The sequence below is a fragment of the Mauremys reevesii genome, linkage group 5 (assembly GCF_016161935.1).
Source record: "Mauremys reevesii isolate NIE-2019 linkage group 5, ASM1616193v1, whole genome shotgun sequence".
Taxonomy (NCBI): domain Eukaryota; kingdom Metazoa; phylum Chordata; order Testudines; family Geoemydidae; genus Mauremys; species Mauremys reevesii.
Genome location: NC_052627.1, coordinates 72,573,241 through 72,597,206, shown reverse-complemented (window position 1 = coordinate 72,597,206; position 23,966 = coordinate 72,573,241). Strand labels below are relative to the sequence as shown.

The window sequence follows — 23,966 nt, the reverse complement described above, 5'->3', positions numbered from 1 at the left end:
CAATTCTGTCATTAGGATTGCAGAAGTAAACTAATATTACATTAAGACAAGTTTCTACCCTCATGATTATAACTTTGCTGAACAGTAGCATGGTAAATACGCTATCTATTGGCAGCTGGTGTAGTGCAATTGCTTTTATTGGCAGAATACTCAGACCTGTAATAGTGTAATGATGAGTGTCCTTATTATTCATTATAAATCAATGTGTATATTTAAGTAAGAAAACTATCATCACCACTATGGAGATGGTGGGTTTTTCTGGCAAGCAGTGAGATTACTTTCAGAACTGATACTGATAGTGGGTTTTGGTAGCTAGGGGACAAGTGCTGATGTTTCAGCTTTGTTAATTTTCACTTTACCTGCATTTAATAACTGTTTGGTTTCTAATCTGAACAGTTTGCTGATCTTTGTTGTTGAAATTTTTATGCAGAATATCCAAGATGCTGAATACAATTGTAAATGGATTATTTATCACAAGTCACTTTTTCAAGGGAAACATACTTTATCTTTTGACATGATTTCTGCTGCATGTAGTGGATTAGCAGATATACATTAAAGCAATTAGAACAAAAACAGGTTTTTAGTGACTTTTTATTTTCAAATACAAAAAAAATACAGATGAATGCATTAATTTAAGAATTATCAGTGATTAAGAGTAAGGGTCAACGTTTCTTTCTCAAAGTATGTAATAAGAATGACCAAACCAGAAGGCACTTCTCTCCTCACATGCTCCCATTAGTCCTACATCAGTGCACTGAAGGTCATATTACAGAAAATATTTATACTTGTCTGGCTTGGAGGCAATTTCAGAAATATCCTTTTGCCTTATTATCCAAAACTGGAAGCTATGTTGTTCAGAAATGTGAAGGTTGTTCTTTGGCTGTTTGGCTTTCCATCAACCATATTTTATAGTATCATCAAGCAGTATCTGGGAGACTTTCCTCCAAAATGCAGCCAAAGTGTTTCTGGTTGATACCAAAAGTGGGAGTTCAAAGTTGCATTTCCTGAGGGATAAAGTATGAGGGGAGCATTAGGCTGTAGAGTGACATACCAGCAATAGTGGAGAGTACAACACAAAGGCAAAACAAATACTATCTCTATTTAAAGCACATGCTTTTCTGCAAGGAGTTTCTTTTTCTGGCTTACTTACAGGGTATGTCTTCATTGCAGCGTTAACTTGAGTAATCAGCACCTGGGTGTGAGCATCTGGGTTGGCTTATCCCGGGTGTGAGCAGCCACAATGCAAAGCCATACTCCAGTGTTTTCACTCAGCTGCATCCACTCTGGTGCTGCACTCACTTGTGTGCATCGCTAGGACTTGTGGGGGAAGTATCCCATGGTTATTTGTATTAGTCAGCTGAGACATTCCATGATTCTTTCCCAGTGAATTGTGGGACAATTTCTTTGTCATTCTGGTCACATGCAGGGAATTGTGGAAAGGCATTGGAAGACCATCAGCACTCGAGTGGCTTAGCCTTTGTCCACATTTCAAAATGAGTGGGCTACCAACCCAAGTGTGAGCAGCATTCTGGCTTTAGCTTCTACCCCCAAATGGGGCATCTAGCTCAGGTGTAAAGCCACATTACACATAGGGGAGGGGTTGTTATCTGTGGATGTGAGCCAGGTTAGTGACAACACTCGAGTCAGAGTTTGGAAGAGTCACTTCCAAACACTTGCTGGCTTGCTTCAGCCAAGAGAAATATTAATAGTATTAATTTGGTCTAGGAAGGTTTGCAATCCAGTGATGTTAATAAAGCAGTCATCTACTTAGGGTCTCCCTGCTGTATGGTTAGGACTTGGTCTGGGAGTCATCTGGCTCTATTGCTTCCTTGAAGTAGGGAGGGAAGGGATGGGGGGAGGAAGAGCACTTCCTTAAAAAGTCTCGAGCTATTTCCCTTTCCTATTTGCTTATTTCATTTAATTATCCCATGTGGGATTCTCCCTTTCCACCCTGCAGGCTGAACAGCTTCTCTAGGACAGGATAGGTCCTCTATCTGATTCTCTCTGGGTAGGACCCTACCAAATTATGGCCGTGAAAAAAGCGTCACGGACCATGAAATCTGTATAGTATAGGGTAAAAGTACACAAAAGACCAGATTTCCCAGGGGAATGAAAGAACCCCCAGTTTGAGAAATGCTGGACTCCCCCATGAAATCTGGTCTTGTGTACTTTTTATCCTATACTATACAGATTTCATGGGGGAGACTTCTGCAGTGCAGAAGTATGGGTGGCAATACTATACTATGATATCCTTCCTTCTGTGCTACTGCTGGTGGCGGCGCTGCCTTCAGAGTTAGGCTCCCAGCCAGCAGCCGCCGCTCTCCAGCCACCCAGCTCTGAAGGCAGCACCGCCAGCAGCAGCAGTGGAGAAGTAAGGGTGGCAATACCGCAACCCCCCTACAATAACCTTGTGACCCCCACCCCCAGGCCCATTTTGGGTCAGGTCCCCTCCAGAACTCCTAAGCTGGATGCATTTAATCACAAATGTCTGAGAAGAATACTGAAAATAACATACAGAGATAGGAAGACGAATGAAGAAGTCAGAAAAATTACTGGACAAGGCACCCTCTCACAAATAATCTACAAAAGAAGACATCAGTAGCCAGGATATGTGCTGAGAATGGGAAAAAAATGCTTACCAAATACCGCCTTTGAATGGAAGCCAGAAAACACAAGAAGAAAAAGAGGAAGACTGCGAATAACATGGAAACAAACAGTTCTGAACAACATGAAGCAACTCAACATGAAATGGGAACATTTGGAGAGAAGAGCAGTGGACAAGCAAGGATGGCAAATGTGGGAAAGCCCAATGTGCAGCAAAGCATGGGACCAACTAAGGTTTAAGGTCTAAAAAAGTTTAGTTACAACACCATGAAATTTCAGATTTAAATAAGTGAAATCATGAAATTTATGAATTTCAAAATCCTATGACCGTGAAATTGACCAAAATGGACCATGAATTTGGTAGGGACCTACCTATGGGGCTTAGTGTGGGCTCTGTGCAACCTATCACATGTATAGAACATTCTTCATCTAAAGTCCCAACTAACAGATCTATTAACAGTTTAGCTGCTTTCACCTTATATATTGTGGCTACTGTTTATCACCAGAATAATTATACCTTAGGGCAGCACCATCAGGCATAAATGCACATAGTTTTAATAATTCCTTTGATGGTTATATAGTACAATTAACATTAAATAGCCCTACTGTTCCTTTAAGGAGTATAAGAGAGTACATAAGCCTTGCTCCTATAAGGCATCTTCAGTTCCCATTGACAGCAGTAGGCATTGAAGTTGCTAAACACATCATAAGATTGGGCCCAAACAGAAAAGTGTATGAGCATAATGATCCTATAAACAGAAGGCAGAATGAGGAAGTCAGCAATTTTCACAAATATTAGGGAAGATATTTATAAATGTGTTAGTTGCAAACCTAAAGACTGATAAGTGTCCAGTTTACAACTCACCTAGGGTCAAAATCAAAGGCTACTGACATCAATGGGTAGTGTGTGCTGTGGGCTGAACAGACTTTCAATTTACTTCCAACATCTCAGCTGACACTTTGGCAATGCCCAGTCTCTTACATATTGGGCAGGGAAATTAGGTTTTCATATGTCTATCTGCTGTTACAGGTTTTGACTGATTGCGTAACAGGGTATTGTATATTGTCTTTAGGACACACTGACGATAGTAGGGGCTGATCTCCACTACAGGGAGATCAGCGCTGCTGCAATCGATGCAGTAGGGATCAATTTCGCAGGTCTAGTGAAGACCCACTAAATCGATGGCAGAGCTCTCTCCGGTAAACCCCAGTATTCCAGCTCTCCAAGAGTAGCAAGGGAAGTTGATCGGAGAGCGTCTCCTGTTAACTCAGCACCATGAAGACACTGGGGTAAGTCAATCTAAGCTACAGTCGACTGCAGCTATGTTATTCACATAGCTGGAGTAGTGTAACTTAGGTCGACTTACCCTCGTATAGAAGACAAGCCCTAGATCTGTTAGTTTCCACATACATATTCATTTAAAATAGAAATAAGCTCAAAGCAAAACCTTGGATCAGAACTTTGATGTTGAAAATCCAAATCCAAACTTTCCCTACATTTGGGAGTATTTACATTTGGTGTCTATATTCAGCCCATTTTTAAGAAATAGATGAGCTATGGAACTCTCATCTAAACCTGATTTAGATAATTTTTAAGTACACTGTAACACTAGGTGTGGTGGCGTGTGCCTGTACTCCCAGCTACTTGGGACACTGAAGCTGGTGGATTGCTTGAGCTCAGGGGTTCTGGGCTGTGGTTCGCTTTGCTGATCGGGTGTCCAGTGCCACTGACAGTCTGGCCAGCGAGTGGCTGAAGGACTGGCTAGAACAACACAAAAAATATATTGTGATCTGTTCTCTCTCTGTCAGGGCTGATGGACCAATCAATGAAGGTGACACCTGCAACATGCAGTAGATATAATTATAGCTCTTTCCTTGAAACTTGTGGCAATATTCATCTGCAGACTTTTTGTGTATTTTGAGATTAAAATCAACAATATGCCAGTATTTCCTACAGATTTCAATTTTTCCTTCAGTAAAAGAAATCAGAAACACAAGGATGCATATTACCATTATGCATTGGGTTAAACCTTGCTGTAGTAACTGTCGCCTTTCATTTTGGATGAATGTAAAGATGACAAACAGACAGAGCCTGGACAAATATGGAGTGTGGCCCTGAGAAAAAGCCTAGAGCTTCTGGGTCTGGTGCTGACTAAAGAGGCTTGGGGCTGTAAGCAAAGAAAATATTTCCTGTTTGGTTCCTCCTGTGTTCAGGGTAAACAGGCTTGGCACATTTTTTGTAAATAAACAAGATTGCATCAAAGAAAACACCTGACTATCATTAATTTCTTCTCCTAACTGGAACAACCCTCAACCCCAAATTTAGCTAACTACTCATTTTGAAAGGGATAATAATAATTTAATATAGGTCACATACAACGTAAACATACAATCCCATCAATAGTGAACAAAATAATAATAATTAAATATCTGTGTTGTATTTAAAAAAAAATAAAGCAAACTTTCCCATAGTTGTACATTGTCCCTACTTACTTACCAGTAATGCACATCCTGGAATTTCTTGTTACGAGTTGGGGAAAAAATCAATTATTTTACACTTGAGTGCCTCACATGCTCCTGGGCACTGTAAAAAGTGTGTATGATAGAATACAAAACTTGATCCTGCAGTCTTCTCACATGGCAAAACTCCTATTAAAGTGAACCAGAGTTTTTCCTGTATAAGTATAGCAAGATCTAGACCATGATTTCTACATGACATTTTATAGTGCGCAGCTAAATATATCTACTGCATTTACTGTTAAAATAGTTTATAGCTGAAGAATAAAAACATATACAAATACCTCACCTTTAAAATCATTCCAGTTTGGTATTTGCAATTTAGATAATGTTACTGAACTAGTGCAAAGTAATTAATGTTCTCATATTTTAAGAGGTTTTTGTTGTTGTTGTTTTCCCCAATTTAACTGGCCACTCCTTACAAGAAGTTTAGTTGGAGGCTGACTGGTTTTGACTTTACATTTCTATTATTTTGGGGGCTTTCCATCCTCCCCATTTACAGCTAATTGTGAAAACCTTACCTGCTCAGAACTCTCAATGAATTCACTAGGAGTTACATGTGTAGAGGGGTTGCAGGACTGGCTGCTTTGTCATTTGAACGCCTTAATTTAAAGTGGGGTCCTGTAAAGAGTGCTAAACATGAATAATATTTATAAAACATCTCATTTAAAAAGTGAAATAATCTTCCTGACTATAAGGCATCCCTTTTGTTTGACTAACTAAATGGAATTGGGAATATGAAAAATCACTTAAGTTAGGATTCAATTTTAGGAAAAACTGGAGGTCAAAGGGAGATCTAGACAAAAGTCCACATTTGTATTATATTTAATTAAAAGGAAATAGTTTTTAAAAACTTATCACTAAAGCAGTAATGGTGAAGTTCTGCACTGGCATGGGGAGTTCTTCAATTGGGACCTTATCCTGGAACTCTAAGTGAGTTCTGACTGCAAGAGGAGTGCAGTAATGGATCTCAGTGAGACAGAATTATGCAAGGCCTGAGTGTATCAGTTTTCCTTCCCTCCAATCCCTCTGGAAAAAGCAAACACTCTCCCGTGTAGCCTGTAACTAGGTTATATAAAACATTATACCATCACCATCCTTTTGTTTATATATTTTTATGTTTTACCTTATAGATCTTCTTTGGGTCTCCCACTATGCCTTGTTCTTTGATCCTTGAATGTATAGTCTTTTGGGACTGATCTTATCCTATAGAAGCCAATGGTAAAACTTCCATTAACGTTAATGGAAGAGAATGAGGACTTTAAATTCTAAATTCTTCGGGACAGGGACTATGTCACTAAGCCAAATCCTGGAATGTGCTAAACATATGAAACTCCAATTGGAACCCTGAGAGTTACAGGGCTCAGGACCTCTCGAGGATTCAGTCAGTTACTTGTATATTCTTCAATGCAAAACACACCATCTATGCATAATAAATAATACTAATGAATCCCAAGTCCAAAGAAAAGTTTAATTTATTGATCACTTTCATTCGCAAGCAAAACACTTGTATAGCATATCAATAATTAAGCATACAGTATTTGTTTCAGTGCTGTTATTGTTATGTCAACTGCAGCAGTTCTTCTTTAATGCTACCCACTATGGGTTATCTATGTTATAACTTAAAATTATAAATAAAAGCCTCAAAAAAGGACAAAGTTAGAATTTATTTCCCCTTTATATTTCATATATCAGACTTCTGTGATCAGAGGAACATACATTGGTCTGGAATACATGAAAAAAGGAAATGGAGGGGTAATTATTAATATATCATCTCTGGCAGGTAAGAAAATCTTATATCTAAATCCTTGCTGGTACTTTTTAAAATAAATTAATCCATATTTATTCCTTATTCTTTTCTTTCTTTTTTCATGATCTTTTTGTTGTTTCTTCATACTTGTACAACATCTACTTATCTTGCAGTGACCTCCAAAATGAATAGAGAAGGGGTACTGTTTTTCCCAGACCAGTTGGGCTATGTAATTGTACACTCAGTAATTTCCTGCACTATTAGTCTCAGATCCCACAATGATGAGTATGGTATAAATATCTAATTTTTTAATCTTCCCTTCAAGGTTACAAAATAATTGTAGATTAAGTGAACATCAGCTAAGCTTAATTCATTATATTTCACTAATATTTTATCTTGCAAAGCCAAAAACTGTATTTGAAGCATACTGTGTGTTTGAAAGGATAGTCTTCAATATTTATAGACCCAAAGAGGAAACATTTACATTCTGAGTTTATTTTGCAAACTGTTTAATTTTTGTAGTATATATAGATCAACGGGAATTAAATTTAGAGAGCAGGGAAGTACCAGAAAATCCTCTATAATGGGCCAAAAATCCATGAGAGAGAGGGAAGCTGAGCAAAAGAAGCTGTCTCCCTCTTTCCTCTACCCCTTTGGAAGCCCCATTAGGTTGTACTAGCTCTGTTGATACTAAAAAGAGTTGCTGGATGAGAATACTTGCAGGAATTAATAGCAACCCTGTCAGCATTGATTCCAGCCTGGTCCCACTTCATACTTTCAAACCATGTGATGAGAATTTGAGGGTAAGAAAATAATCTTGTGTTTTATATATAGATTGTAAACTATTTTGGACAGGGACTGTCTTTTTGTTGCGATTGTACAGCATCTAGTACAATGGGATCCTGGTCCATAACTAGGGGTCCTAGGAGCTACTGCAACACAAATAATTAAATGAGGAGGAACTGAGTATAGAGTAGAGGAGGAGGAGGAGGCACTGAGTGAGTATAGGGAGTAGTGTGATTGGATACCCTGAGTTCCCCTGCATATCAAGATACCTGCTAGCTAAGAAAACCAAGTCACCCCAATTATATTATGCATTGGAGCTTTGTGAGTTTAAACTCATAGTTTGACATACACACACACCACAGCCTCACATGAGTTTTTCCATTACATGTCTTCATGTAGCCCTAACTCAGCATTGATAATACAGCCTGATCCAATTCCTATTGAAGTCAATGAGATTTTTTCCATCAACTGCAACAAATGTTGGATCAGGCACAAAATATCAACTGCTTATGTAACACAAGGAACCATCAGCCCTAGTGAAAGATTAAACAGTTTCACACAGTATATAAACATATAAAAAGAGGGCAAAGGTAGAGTACTGCACTGTGGGGCCTGAGTCGGCAGTACTGATATGAGTCTTGCCTTCAGGCTTGCAGGATCTGAACTTTTCCTAGTGCATTACAACATGATTTGATTTTTAAGATCTAGTAACCCAGCCCTCTCAGGTTTTAATAAGCTTTTACAAATGTCTTTTTAATTAATCAATTAATGTTTTATTTATTTACTTTTACATTTTTTTAAATGTGATCATCGTGCTCTAATGGTTATGACTATCTCTTTAAAAAACAAAGTGTACTTTGCTTTCTTTACTTTTACATAGCATGAGTTTAGCAATTGTTTCCAAGGTCATCAGAAAAAGCAGATTATAAAAGTTGACACAGGCTTTTTTTATTCCTATTTGTATATTGTGATTATACTTTCTTTTTTAAGACTCTAATCCTGCAGTGACTGCACACATAAAACTCCCCATTGAGTAGTTGTTTAACACTCACTAGAATGAGGGGTTGGCTACACTTGAGTGTTGCAGCGCTGGGAGTTACAGCGCTGGTTGTACAGCTATGTAGGGAAAGCTCTGGTGTGTGGCCACACTCACAGCTACCAGCGCTGCAGTGTGGCCACATTTGCAGCATTTGCAGCACTGTTGGGAGTGATGCATTATGGGCAGCTATCCCAGCGTTCAAGTGGCAGCAATGTGCTTTTCAAAAGAGGCGGGTGGGGTGTAGTGTGACAGGGAGCGGGGGAGAGAGAGTGGATTTTTGGAGTCAACACTGTATCAGCTCCCTACCTTGCAAAATCAGAAAATTTTCCCAACCCCTTACTCTTAACTGCAAACAGCCTGCAGACCAGATAAGCAGCTGCTCCAACTGACTCCCTTTCTCTGCCCCGCCCCCGCTGTTTCTATCCTCAAGCAAAAACACTCATCCCCCTGCCTGCCTCATTCACAGCAAGGTAGTGGGTTATCTCAGTTGATTGTTCAGTCAGTTACAGATTGATCACAGCAAACAGGATCTGTGTTTTGTTTTTTAGATAAGCAGCTCCCAGAGCCCCGAGTTCACAACAAAACAAAGAGAGGCTGCATAACAAAACAAAGAGAGTAATCAGTTAAAAGCATTCTGAGATATCTCCTAATACCCTGGAGGCCAATAACAGTGCTGGTGTGTGGCCACACCTGACAAGCAGCGCTGCATCACCAGCGCTGCACTAGTTATACCCCAAGCAGACCAGGTGTTCAGCCAGCGCTGCAGCCAGGGAGTTGCAGCGCTGGATGTGCCTTGCAGGTGTGGACAGTTACTAAGTTGCAGCGCTGGAAAGCCTCCACCAGCGCTGCAACTCTCAAGTGTAGCCAAGCCCTGAGTTTCATTTTTTTCCCCAGTTTTTTCAGCAGACTTAGCTTCTGTTGACCATTAACAAACCTGTTTCTCTATTACTTTTGTTTTTCTTTTCAATTCTCTGTAAGTATGTGTTCATCTGACAGGCTCCACACCTAGCAAACATCTTTGTCTCGCATTGTGTGCAATAAGAATAGTCATTTAATGCTTATTTAACACTGTATGTTCAAAATCCTGTACACACACTAATTAGGCTTCAGTTCTGTTGGAGTTTTGCCACTGATTTTAATTAGAGAAGGTTCAAATCCTAGAGCTCAGTCCTGCAAAGTGAAGTCAATGGAACTACTCACATTCTTTACAGTAAGTGCTTTGCTGGATTGGGGCCAGATCTTTACAGAATCAAGGCCTTGTTCCTTACCACCCCTCTGTGAGGTAGGTTGAGTTAGGAAATAGAGGGAGCAAAAGACTGATTTGCCTAAGGCCACACAGCAAGTTTTTGGCACAAAAGGGAGTAGAACTGAAAAGTACCTGACTACTAACCCTCTGCTTATCCCTGAGCGTGCTGCCTTTCAAGGCTATAAAGCTTCTGATAACTTTCAAAGGAGTTATGCAGTCATATAAAAAGAGGAAGTTATACCACTAAGCCTCTGAGACAATGGGAGTTTTGTGTGTGTAGTTGCGGAACTGGCCCCATAGAAGAGAGCTTGCCACAGGTTTCTAAATGAATGCATTATCATAAATATCACTTGACATTTAAGGAGAGTAACACAGGTTAACCCCTCTTGTAGGATACTGTTAGAGTATAGTTTTGAGGGTTGTGATTTTTGTATAAATTGGTTTTATACCTACCTAGAGAAAATTGATACAATGTTATGTGTAACTACTAAGGTTGACGACAAAAACTGAAAAGGATGGTTGGGCTAGGTGAGTTTCTGTTGTTGGCTGGGGTTTTGTTGTTTGGTAATGTTGGCAGATTTTATGCTGTCATGAAGCTATGGTATACACTAGGCCCTTTGAGCCATCTGGATTCTGAAAGGAAAAAGCAAAATATATTTATAGAGGACTTAAAAGTGGGTACAACAGTTAGTGTAAGAACATACTGACTTGTTAGAGTCCTAGAATATTACATTAGAAGGGACCACCAGATCATCCAGTCTGACTTCCTGTATATCACAAGCAGGGGCGGCTCTAGGCACCAGCAAACCAAGCTGGTGCCTAGGGCGGCCAAAAAGGGGGGCGGGCGGCGGGGGGTGGTGCAGTCATGCCTGCGGAGGTCCCACGGGCTGCGGACGACTTGACCTGCGGCCGCAGGCATGAGACGGGGGGGGCGGGGCTGCGCTGGCTCTGGGACCTCCGCGCAGCACTGCGCGCTCAAGCGAGCGGCCGCGCCGCGCGCCGCGCGCCGCAGCCGCGCCGCCGCGGGCTGTTTCTCCCGCGGCTCGGTCCGGTGGAGGAGCTCCAGCAAGCGCAGGTCGGCGGTCGTCCCGGGGCCGGTCCGGACTGCGCCGCGCGGGCGGCGGAAGAGCGGGAAGGAGGGGGACCGCGGCGAGGAAGGAGGGCACGCGCGCGCAGCACCCCGGGCTGCCTAATTTCCCTCCTAGAGCCCTGATCACAAGCCACCAACACCACTCAGCAGCACCCACACACTAAACCCAACAACCAAAATGAGACCAATGTATTACAACATACAGGAGACTAGACTATTATGTACCACAGGCAATGAATAAGAGAGATCAAGGTGCACCCATGCCCGAGGCTCTTGCAATAGCAGGGAAATGATTTAGTGAGGTATATGCAGATGATCCCTGCAAGTGACCTACACTCCAGGGTGCAGGGTCCACAAGTTGCCAGCGTGGTGCTTTTTCCATAGGATGTTTCTCCAGAAGACAATGCATTGGGTATTTCAGAAAGCACACCAATTTAGGCCCCGATCCTGCAAACATTTACACATGCCAAACTTTGCTATCATAAAAAGTGATTTCAATGGAAGACTCATGGAAGTAAAGTTAAACATGTATGTGTGTGGTTACAGGATTGGGATTTTAGGGTCAATACCTTAAAAAGAACTGTGATGCTCTCAGACAAGAAAGGGAAAAAAAAGGTTGTGCTGACCAGAAGTCAGGGTAGGAGCTCTGGGAAAGACAAGCTAACATGAATGGGTTAGGGACTTTGATTTTGCTGCTTGTAAAATGTCCTGGAAGGAATGCAGCAAGGGACTTCTGCAAAGCTGGTGTCTATTTGGGGTAAACAGGAACCCCTACAATAAAGTCTACACAGGGAGAGTGAACTGTGTTCAAACCAGAGCCTCTGGTGAACCCTCTCTCTGTCTCATATTATTCAGCCCATAGCACAGCTACAAATCCATCAACTCTTTAATTTGTTTCCTTTGTTGGACCTCTGTTGGTCCAAAAGAGATTTTGACCTTCAGATCATACTGCAAGTTCATTCTGTTTTTCAGCTTTTTGTCTGAGGAGAAGGAGGGCCATTGAGTTTTGTCTTGAGGCTTGGAAATTCTACTTTTTAAGTTGGCATTACAACAATCATTCACTTTTTAAAAATAATTGTTATACATGTTCCTATAGGCTTTGATAAGCATCTTTTATAAAATACACACAAACAAACATGGCAAAAAGTCTGTTATAATGGAAAAATTGGTCAACATGTTACAATAATACTTAACAGTTTGCTTCTAAATAAATTTCATCATTTTCTCAAAACTTGTCCTTGATCATTTTCACAAAAACTATTTTATAATCAGTGCAAATTTAGCAAGACAAAAGTAAGTGGGTGACATACAAGGACCCATTCAAACTTAATATATAACACATTGAATATATATACTTACTGTGGTATTCTGATAATGATCTCTAACACAGTATATTCTTGGCACCAACCACTATCTTCTGATGAGCTCTCAGCTTCCACTGAAATCAAGAGTAGCCATATGAGACTGCATAATTTGGCTCTTACTCTTTGCAACATTCTAAGCCATAACAACTTTAAGATTATGAATAAAGAGAATCACATTTTATTGCAGGATGGCTAGCAATGCAGCCACGGACAAAGAGGGGATGAAAGGCCAACTACATGCTAATAAATGGTATTTAAAAAGGGATGCTTGTTCAAATCCCAGTGGGAAATCCCTGTCCATGGGGGAAATATATCTAGGAGGAAATGCTTAATTAATTAATATTGTGTATTCACCAAACCTGTTCGATAGACTGAAAGAAAGTGGTAATATCAACAAATGCAACTCTCACATTCAGCCTTTATCTTCAATGCTAATTTCCCAATTTGTGGATCATGAAATTTAATTAAAACTATTGACCATCACAAATGAACAAACAGATTTAGTTAGAAGTCTCACTTCACATCTAAAATGGTAACGAGTGATCTGGACACCCTAAAAACAAAGGGACTAAAGTATAAACCAAGAAGAGGAGCTGCCTCTTTGTCAGCTTGCCAAGAAATCAGAAAGAGAGTAAATGAAAGGAAAATTTGCTCTGACTTGTAGGGTTAGTGAAACTGTCTTTTGACATTTAAGTGAGGTGTTGTGCCATCTTCCACTTCATTCTCAGCTAGGTATGCTTTTTAAATTTATTTTCTGATTTTTATCTGTTCTCTCTCTCTCTCTCTCTCTCAAATAAACAGTAACTTGCTTAAATAATCTGTAAATCCTTCTTCTGGATTCCTAACGCATCCTGTCTTGTATCTGCCTTTTCAACTGTAAATTCATTAGGATTGTCTTTATCTTTATGTTATTTACAGTACGTTGTGGTATTAAACAAATAAGTTAGGTGTGATGGATAATACTGATAACTGGTGCTAACTCTACATCACAGGAAGTAAGAAATGCTCTACTCTTGGAGGACAAACCCAAATGGGAGTAAACTCATTGACAACGCTCCAGAGTCATAAAAAAGCATGGTTTAGAAAGGCCTATGGTTCCTGCCTAAAGGGATGTCACAGATGGAGTTCAGAAACAGAGCAAGCACTCTTTCTATAGAGGTGCCAAGGTACAGTGATCCATTGTAACAGCTTTCAAAAGCATCCAAAGGCTGGATCTTTCAATCTGAGTTGGGGAGTTGCACAAACTTAAAAGGCACCACCATTCATTGTAATACATTATTCATCCCGCCAAGGTGAACAGTGCTAATAAAAGTGCTGTTTTCACTGGATCAATGTAGCATTTAAATAAAGAAGAAATAAAGATGTTTTAAACACTGAAATATTGTTTTTCATGTCAGTGTTGTAATTTTAATGCTGTGCCTTATCAGAAAATTATTTCCTTTGGGTGAAATTGACTCCAGAGCAGAGAGCCCAGACCACACCCTATGCACCACTTAATATCTACTGAAATCCCACATTAAGGATTTGAGTAGTACATAGATCCTTGCATGAGTCCGCTCCACTGTGGTGAAACACACCCATTGTTGCTGATATTACTTACCAAAAACAAAAGGGAAAAACAGATTTTTTTAAATTGGGGTGATTTCCATTAGTCAGAGCTAAACAACAAACATTAGTGCAGTAACTTTAGCATCCAAGTTTTATGACATCTCCTTTCAGGAATGTATTTGAGTTTTATCTTTCTAATTTAGGACAGGCTGTGCTTTTCTGCTTACGGTTATATAACTTCCAGCTGTAGTTCGCAGTCCCTTTGTATTATAATTTAGTCAGTATGCCTGTTAGCCCCCTTGTGACTGAAATCCCTGTAATATAGTGGGATTTCTATATAATTGCCAGTGTAAATAGATTCATGGTCTCTCTGTCATCTCTTGATTATCCTACTGCTAATGTCAACTCAATTGGGCAAAAACTGAACTCCTAATCTTTCCTCCCAAACCCTCTTCCACCTCCTTCCTTCTCTATTGCAACTGATAATACCACACCCACCCCATTCCCACTGTCATCACACAGAGACACAACCTAGGCATCATTTTCATATTGCTTCTCTTCTTTTCCAAATATAGCATATGTTGGTTCTTTTCCCCACAATCTCTGAAAAATCCAACTCTTCCTCTCCTTACAACTAACCCATTTGTCCATGCTTTGGCTATTACATCCCATCTCTCTTTGGCTTCCCTCAAACACCTCTTGCTCCATTCCCACATACATGTCATGATGAAAATCATCTATCTTGTCTGCTGCCCAGAACATCATTCCCTTTCTGAATCTGTCCATTGATGTATTATTTTACCAGAGGCCAACTGAGAATGGGGCCCATTTGTACTAAGCATAATAAAAAGGGATGCCTTCTACATCTTATTTAATCTTGTCTTCTTTCTAAGATGCTTCAGAACTCTGCCCAGCCTGTTTCTCTGCTCTCATTTCTTCCTGCTCCCCATCTTGAGCCCTTTACTACACTGTTCCCTGTCTTTTCTCACTCTCATTTCCATGCCTTCTTCACTTAGATATCTCATGTGTTTCCCAGTGCCACTCCTTCTATCATTAACTCAGAGGTGTGGTGCCTAGAATAGGACACAGTACTCCAGTTGAGCCTTATCAGTGTTGAATAGAGTGGAAGAATTACTTCTCATGTCTTGCTTGAAATACTGCTGCTAATACATCCCAAAATGATGACCACTTTTTTTGCAACGGTATTACATTGTTGACTCATATTTAGTTTGTGATCCACTATAACCCCCATATCCTGTGCTGCAGTACTCCTTCCTAGGCAGTTATTTCCAGTTTTGTATTTGTGCAAGTGATCAATCCTGCCTAAGTGTAGTACTTTGCATTTGTTCTCACTGAATTTCATCCTATTTATTTCAGACAATTTTTCCAGTTTGTCAAGATCATTTTAAATTCTAATCCTGTCCTCTAAAGCATTTGCAACCCATCCAAGCTTGATATCATCCACAAACTTTATAACCCTTTTATGCCCTTTCTACACCATTATTCAAATAATATATGAAGCTATTGAATAGAACCAGACCCAGCCCCAATCCCTGCAGTACCCCACTTGACATGCCCTTCCAGCTAGACTGTGAACAATACTGTTCTCTTCTTATGCGTCTCTTCCTGTCTCCTTATTCTCTCTTGCCTTTTTGTTCTTTTCTGGAGTTTTTGTTTGTTTGTTTTTGGCTGGTCTTTTACCCTTTCCTTTTCCCCAGTTTGACCTCAAAATTACAGCTAGAATTAAGAAATTTTAACTAGTAATGACTGCTACATTTGATTGTGCATGTTATAATCTTAACAGGTATTGATTATTAATGTGTATATTCAACTCTCTTTTCATTTTTCAAGGACTCATGCCTGCTGCACACCAACCAGTGTACTGTGCTACAAAGCATGGCATAATTGGATTCACCCGGTCTATAGCTGTGAGTATATGTAGCCAAAAACACTATCAGCAGTTCCTTGAGAACAAGCTTACTTTCTCAGGTTCCCTCTCTATAGCAATGCAAGTGAAAACAGTGCCTACAGAAGTGCTGTGTGGGGTTTGGTTTGGTTTTAATAAAAGCTTTTAAGGTGGTAGCTGGAGACTCCTTCATTTTACAGGGGTAACACCAAGAAGGTAATAACGGAGGTGTATGTGGGGTTTGTGATCAATACAAGCTTTGGGCAATACTCTTCTTAGGTAAGGGCAATGAGGGTGATATAGAGAAAGGATAAAGACAATCAATCAAATAGACAACCTTGGACAAATCATTTTAGTTTCTCCATCTGTAAATTGGCAAATGTGGGGGAAATGATTTGAATATGAAAAGTGCTCCCCATTATTAAGGCTGACTCAGGTATTCTGATTACTTAACATTGGTGTGGTAGTAACAATGAAAGGCTCCGATTCAGGATGGAGCCTATCCTGGCTGTTGTACAAAGAACTTTCTCTGAATACCCCAAATACTGTCAAAAGAAACTTCTGTCTAATTTATGGCAAGATACTAGTAGAAGGAAAGGGCTTGAAGGAAGTATGAAGATAACAAGATCATGTATTTGCATTGACCAGTTGTGTGCACAATTTGAGGATAGCCTCTTCACGTGAGATTTCTAGTCAAATTTCCAGCCCAAAGAAGCTGATATATATTTGGATAAGCATGCAGACTTTTTAAATGTTTTCCCAAACCTCTGAATCTTCTAGGGTTAACTAATGCAGATCAGTTTGGGAATAGGAGTCATATATCACACCTTGGCCACAGTCTGAACATGACAGTATATAATTTAATTTTTTGCATGATTTAAAAAATATATCATCATTCAAACAACAAAAACTGTGGTAAAATGAGAGCGTATGCTACTTCCTAATGAACACAAGAAAATAAAACACTGGAGAAACACAATAGAACTTAAAATATTTACCAGATAACAGAGAAGAAGGTGCAGCCTGACACAAGCAGGTGAAATTTAGAACTTTTAGGACTCTAGTTGATTGTGCCAGACTTAGGAGGACAGCTCTTAAAGAAGATTCTGGATAAGGCTCCAATAAAAATGGTAAACCTCAGATTAAACAATTTAGTGGTGAACAGGCAGTCAAAAAGAAAGTCATTCCAGGGCAAGGGATGGAATCCCAATTTTTTGTGGTGAAGGAGTTGAGTGGAAAATATTCAAAAGTTTAGGGCTGGAATTTGGTGTGCTTTGAGATAGTCATGTTATTTTGTTTTCTTATGAAAAAGTTTTTTATATATTAGGAAAAAAAACAAGGTTTTCTGGGGTTACTTTTAGGATGTCAACTGCTTCTTCTGTATAAGGTTATATCATTATACCAGCCATAATGCTGATAGTTGTAGCTGACATTGCTGATGAGAAAAGATCCAAAAAAAAATCTGTTTTAAGAAAAGAAAATGTTCAGATTTCTGTCAGAATAATCCTCAGCAAAATATGGGGTGTATGCAAGGTCTTGACTTGCTAAAGAATATATTGTTCAAACTTTTCCTGAAACATTCAAGCATCAATACCGCCATCATTTCTTTAGCTGGTAATGATGCCAAGAAATCTTGAGGTACACAAGCTAAATTTTTGCTAGTAACCTGAAGTAGTCTTGTCCAGGAGCTATTAGTATAATTGTTCACCTGACTTTATAGATTAAGGAATACAATCTAGAACGTAATCAAGACTCATATGCATTGATGCGAGTGACACTCCTTTTTATGGCCTTCATCCTCTTCATGTCGACCTCACCCAACCAAGAACCAAATTAATTTCTGCTTTGAGCACCAATTTTGTGTAAAACAATTTTATATATATATAAAATAATCAGACAGACACACGCACACCTATCATAAAAGGCCATAAATAAGACCAGGATCAATACCCAGTTTGCCACCCTCACAGCCCTTATATGCTTTTTGCCAACATCAACCATTGATAAATAAAGGGCTAATATGCTACTGTTAGTTTTGCTGATTGTGTCAAGCAACATGTTTACTAGCCTTTGTAAAGATTCACAAAATGCTGAAAATGAACACAATGTGTCTGACACTTTTGTAGATGGCGGCTCAAATGGGAAATTATGGCGTGCGACTAAATACAATTTGTCCAGGTTTCGTTAACACACCAATTCTTCAGTCTATTGATAAAGAAGAGAATATGGGACAATATTATGAATACAAGGATGAGATCAAAGACATGATGAAGGTCTATGGTATTATGGAGTAAGTGAAGCTACACATAATATTATTTCGTCTTCTATAGTTGAAGGGAAAGTAAGTAGTAGTGCCACAGGCAGCTGATCCACAGCAGGCAGCATAACCAATGTCTGTATTTCTGCACAAACCACACGTGAGACAAAAGAGAAGGCAACTGAAAGAAAGGGACTCAACCATGTTATTGTTGTTGTCCCTTTTCAACCCAAGCAGCTAATCAAATTTCAGGGCCCTGGGGTTGTTCCAGTTGGAAGTAGAAATTGATTGAGTCTGGTATTTTCTTTGATGAAATCTTATTTATTTACAAAGAATGTACAAAGTTCTGCGTCTCTGAATACAAAAGGAATCAAATAGCAGGAAGCAGCTTCTTTTCCTCACAGCAGCAAGAGCACTCTTCTCAGCCTGCACCACTAACTCAAATCTTTCCCCAGGTCTCTTCCACTGTCAAACGCCATGCTTTCAGCTGCTCCTTCAGGCTGTCTGTCATTCTGAGTCTGCCAGTTTTCTGCCTTCTCAATTGCTATGTGTTCTTCCTTCCCACCTAATCATAGCCAAACCCCTCCAGCCCACTCAGTCCAAACTCCTGGGAGGATTCACTATCCTCTTTTGCCTTAGGTGGAGCAAAGGTTATGGTTAACTCATCCTGCCAGTTTGTTAACAGAATGGTATATTCACACCCAGTCTCAAAGATGATAGTGATTCATGCAGTCACCAGTACCTCAAAGCATAACACCATAGTGGTTTGCCCATGTTTTTTCAGATGTCACTTGCTTTCACTGAGTAGCATTAAACTTTTACATTCACTATTGCAAATTACAGAGGGCAAAGTTCTCCTCTCTAATTTACACTGCTCTCCAGTTAATGTCAATGGAAGCATGTTTGGGGAAACAAATACAGAATACATAACAGAGGAGCTCTGTAGTGTAGTAGAGTGAAGCATTTTCCTATAGCATTTATCACACTCAGGAAATTTTGATAGTAATCTAAGTGGCAACTAAACATCTGAAGTATTTACCAATGACTAGACCTATAAGGGCTCATTTGCAAAGTTGCAGTTTTATATTTTTTGCATATCCAAATTATGATGACCCCAAATCCTTCCAGAAATACTCTTGCTACTTCTGCTATAGTTCCAAAAGACTTGGAAGTAGATCTATACAAATTGTTGATGGTTCATTTTGCAAGCGTTTATGCAAACCTTTATTTATACTTAGTTTAATACATACTTTTTCCACAATCTCCAGTGCATTATGCTGTCAAACTAAGATAACCAAGAAGGTATTCTGTGCCATGTCTGATTTTCAAAATGGAAAAATTGTTTATTTTTCTGTAGCCCATCGCTAATTGCCAAAGGACTGTTAATGATCATTGAAGATGATGCTTTAAATGGAGAGGTTATGAAGATTACAGTATCCAAGGGGATTCATTTTCAAGAATATAGTCCACTTCCTTTTCAATCAGGAAGGCTATAAATATAGTTCTGTTATCTTGGCTCTAAATTAATGTAAAAATGTGTTTTAAACAATTTTTTAAAACAAATGTTTGTGTCCAAAGAATGACATGATTTGAACTCTTTAATGCAATAATGTACAGTTGTGTAGTAATATGATTTCTTACTTTGATTTTAAGAGCTACTGTTGATATTCTTCATTTGGTAGAATAAGCATATTGCTCAAAAGATATTCAGTGATGCAGTAATAAGGGTCAGATTCTGCCCATTGGTAATTATATGCTTGTGGCAGGCTGTTGCCCTCCTGACCTAGTGTGGCACTGCAGGCACCCCTGGCTTCAGTTGCCCTTCTGTCGGGATTCTTGGGAATGTCACATAGCTCAAAAGGGGACAAGACAAAATTCCCCTACTGGGATTCTACTTTATTAAATACAAATAAACTTGAAATAGAAAATCTCCCCTGGGCTTCAGAAGTCACATAGCCCTCCTCCTTGGGGCTTGTTCCCTCTCAGTCCTGGCCTCTCTGGCCTGTAGTCTCTCCCACTGGGTTCAGAGTTGCGTAGCCCTCCTCCTTGGGGCCTATGTTTCTCTGGGAGCTTCCCCCCCCCACACACACACCTTCTCTTTGTGAGCACCATTGTGCAATTGAGCCCTGATTACCTTTATAGGGTCCAGGTGCTGGTTATTCAATTAACTGCCTAGACAGGCCATTACATATTGATGTAAAAACATTTACCAAAAATATATTCTCACTTTGACTTCCAATTCTTTTAAAACTTAAAAGAATTGATGAATGAACAGTAAATGGCTAAATATTTAGCAGCAAGGGGTGACTACAGGACATCTGATGAGAGTAAGGGTGCCCAGCTGGCTCACGTGGTTACTCCAACATGCCAGAAGAACAGTACTTGCACATCTTCCAGACATTTTGCACCTTCACAGCTTTTGATATTGTACCTTTACTTGGGCAAAATGGCCATTAACTTCACTGCAAGGTTGGACCAATTAAGAGTATGATCAGACCTTTCTTATATATTTATCTGATTTGTGTAATAAATTGTGGATGAAGATAGTACCGTTAACTATGATAGGAGCAATTCACTAAGATACTGTCTGACTATAGAACAGATGTTTTTAGGCATACTGGGCAAATTTACTAATAGTGTAAACTAGCACCACTCGATTCTCTTTAATGAGTTGTGCCTGTTTACAAATTGGGCTCACAATCCTCAAATTTGATTGTACTTTAGTATTAGTTGGTAGCCAGAGATGTCTTGTAGGTCTATTTACAATAGTTTTAGGTTCTTTTATATGACCAAGCAGACAGAATAGCCTATGTCTATTTTCCATGTGTAATATGTGTTGCATCTTTTTTCTGTGCTGCCTGTAGAAATATTACCATAGTACTAGCAACTTCCCATCTTCTTTTGATTATACAGTAACACAAGCCATGCTAAACATAAAATCCATAGTTATAGGATAGTGCAAAGTTAAAGTACGAGTATCAGTGAAAAAACTATTTTAAAATGAAAAAATGACCTATTGCAAATCATCACCAAAGTCTGTATTATTGTACTTTCTATGGATAATTGGGGGTGGGGAGGAGGAAATCACTCCGTAATTAGGGAGGAAAACATCTTTGTTTTTGGAAGGTTTTCTGAGCACATCTGCTTCTTAATTGCACTCAAAGACTAAAAACGAAGTTTGAACAATACAAATTCCAATTACTTTTATTTACAAATTAGAAATATGGATTTTAAAGACTAGGAGCAACTACAGGAATCTGTTAAATGAACTTGTCTTTTTGATATAGCATTGTCCTGTATTTGTTTTGCCTGTAATTATATTTTGTGTGTTTGGAATTTTTAAAAAAATATGTACTTCTCAATAAATAAAAACAAAGTTCTATTGGAGTATTTCTTCTTTATAAATGGAGTTTTGAAAGAAGAGCTAAGAATGAAGAAATGAAGAGCTGAGAAAAGGGGGGAGAAAAAGATCAAACATGTATCCCCACTTCCTCTCCTCTCTTTTCTTTCTTTTCCCTTCTGGCTATGTCAAAACTGGCAGTTCAGCTTTTTTGAAGCCTATTTCAAATCCTTGGGCCCCTACAGTAACATCAGCATCTTCCAGACACCTTTACAAGAGCCCTAAAATAGCCTCTCACCTCTATATATGTAGCATAAAAATCCAAGAACTAATATCCCAATGCAGTGATTTAAATTCCTGGATAAATTTCACTTGTACCAGAAAGTATTTTAAACCTTGCCTACAAGATATTAGGAGACTTGGTTTTTACTAGCACTTGCCTGTGTAAGGCAAAAGCTGATGTAAAACTTAAAATAAAATAATCAACATGCTTCATTAGGTAGCTAGGCAACCCTAATATCCTTTGCTCCTTTCCTTGTCTAGAAATATTTCACTTTAAGTAGTTTATAAACAAAGCAAGTTATATTAATAACCATAATATGTTCAAACTATGTAACTAGTAGCAACCACAGGAATTTAGAGAAGTGGCCAGATCTTCAAAAGAATGCAGCTATTAGCAGCTACCATTGAGAACATATTTAATTCAGAAAATACTCAGAACACTACATAGTTTCATTATATACATTGTTTACATAATCACCTTGATTACTATGCTCACCTCTGGTAACTACATCTCAAAAAAGAAATATTTAAAAGATTGAGATGGTTTAGTCTGGAGACAGGACCAATAAAGGGGGATATTGAGGACTGTACATAGTGAATGAGGTCCATCAGGCACTCCTATTTACCTTTCATATAAAACAAGACCAAGTTGAAACTGAAAGGCAACAAATTTAAAGCTAATTAAAACTGATGTTTTACACAGTGCATAAGCCTGCGGAACTCACTGCCACAAGACAGTATTGAGGCCATGAGTTTAATAAGATTGAACAAAATATTAGACATTTATATGGATAATAGCCTCAATTACGTGAGACAGAGCTAAAATGTATAACTCCTCATGTTTCAGGATTTAAGACAATCTAATCTTAATTGGCCTGTGGTAAGGAAGAAACTTTCTATAAGCAGTTTATTCTAGAATTGTTTTTAATGAGGTTTATTGCACTTTTCTCTGAAGCAGCTGGAATGGGTCACCACCAAAGACAAAATATTGAGTTAGATGACCACTAGACTAGGATATTTCTAACCATGCCTATCTTTAACTAATTAGTTTATTAAACAGTTGCTGTTTTCCAACTGGACTAACTCATTTGTTTCAGTTGATTAGTATAATACACCAAACTTTTGATATGTGTCTGTTATTAGACAATATACATTCAACAGATGTCAAAATCCTAATTTACAACATATGATAACACTATTAGAACATGCTCCTTAAAGAAAAAAGAAGTTAGATGGGTTGTATAAATATCAGTATTTCACTTTCTGCTAGAGATCAAGAGACCAAACCTGAAGCACACAGTGATTTAGGAGGCAAGTTTTCAAAAATGGAGAACTGAGGTCCATTATCAGGTGCATGCCTAAATGTGTGTGTGTGTAGCAGGATGCTGTAGCCCCCGCGCAGTCAGCTCCACTCAAGGGAAGCAGATTGGGGCTGCTGGAAAAGGCCTGAGAATTGGCAACACCTGCAGGCCTGACAAGCCAAAGGCTATAAAGGCTGGGAGGGAGCCAGCCAGGGAGAAGTCAGTCAGGGAAGGAGCTAGAGGCCTCTCAGCTGAAGGCTGACTCTCCCTGTAAAGGAGGTAACCAAACCTGTAAAGTTGTATATAGATGGACACTGGTGGTGCAACAACATTAAGTAAACAAAGACATGGGTGTTGCACAACCCTGAGGCCTCTCCGAGCCCTATTGGTGGGCCCCAGGAAGAGGGGCAGGTCGTGGACCTTGTTACAGTGTGCAACTATTGCAATTGTGAACACATCAAATGTGTTTGTATATAAAAAATAGCCATTTAGATTCTTTAAAAAAGAGTGTACAAATGTGTATTCACAGTTGTTTATGCAATTGGACTCAGGGCACTCTTAAAAAATCTCTCTCTAAGGTAGGGAAGGACTAAAATTGTATCTTACTTTTATGTACAGGTCTTTCTAAGTGAGGAATCAGCTAAGTTCAACAAGTTTTTCCGGACTACTTTTTAATTTAAAGAGACAGCTTTTGGAATGTAAGATACATAGAGTAAATTTTATATTACGCGCACACACCCACAGACACAAGGTACAACTGAGCGTTCCAATAAATGGAAGTGCTATTAAGTAACATAGGGCTACATGGGGGACAGACTTTGGACTCAAATAACTAGGGTTTTCAGAATACAGGAATTAGGGTAACTGGAATTAAACTGTATATACATATACAACTGATGTCTGACAATCAGATATGAAGGCTGACAAGGCAATATT

The 23,966-nt window shown here is 39.1% G+C and overlaps 1 protein-coding gene and 1 long non-coding RNA gene across 2 annotated transcripts in view; one reads left to right on the top strand and one right to left on the bottom strand.

Annotated features, from left to right (window-relative positions):
* The window catches only part of HPGD (15-hydroxyprostaglandin dehydrogenase), a 39,825-nt gene extending 18,336 nt beyond the window's left edge, over nucleotides 1-21,489 (top strand). The window contains exons 4-7 of the mRNA XM_039541356.1: nucleotides 6,817-6,904; nucleotides 15,796-15,872; nucleotides 17,977-18,140; nucleotides 19,465-21,489. Coding sequence (XP_039397290.1) covers nucleotides 6,817-6,904; nucleotides 15,796-15,872; nucleotides 17,977-18,140; nucleotides 19,465-19,603 — 468 coding nt within the window. The 3' untranslated portion in view covers nucleotides 19,604-21,489. The remainder of the gene's footprint in view (nucleotides 1-6,816; nucleotides 6,905-15,795; nucleotides 15,873-17,976; nucleotides 18,141-19,464) is intronic.
* The window catches only part of LOC120406464, a 35,996-nt gene continuing 12,651 nt past the window's right edge, over nucleotides 622-23,966 (bottom strand). Inside the window, exons 2-7 of the long non-coding RNA XR_005599294.1 lie at nucleotides 12,392-12,470; nucleotides 10,396-10,575; nucleotides 6,248-6,327; nucleotides 5,643-5,754; nucleotides 5,102-5,253; nucleotides 622-1,004 (exon numbers count right to left, since the gene is read on the bottom strand). This is a non-coding gene — a long non-coding RNA (uncharacterized LOC120406464). The remainder of the gene's footprint in view (nucleotides 1,005-5,101; nucleotides 5,254-5,642; nucleotides 5,755-6,247; nucleotides 6,328-10,395; nucleotides 10,576-12,391; nucleotides 12,471-23,966) is intronic.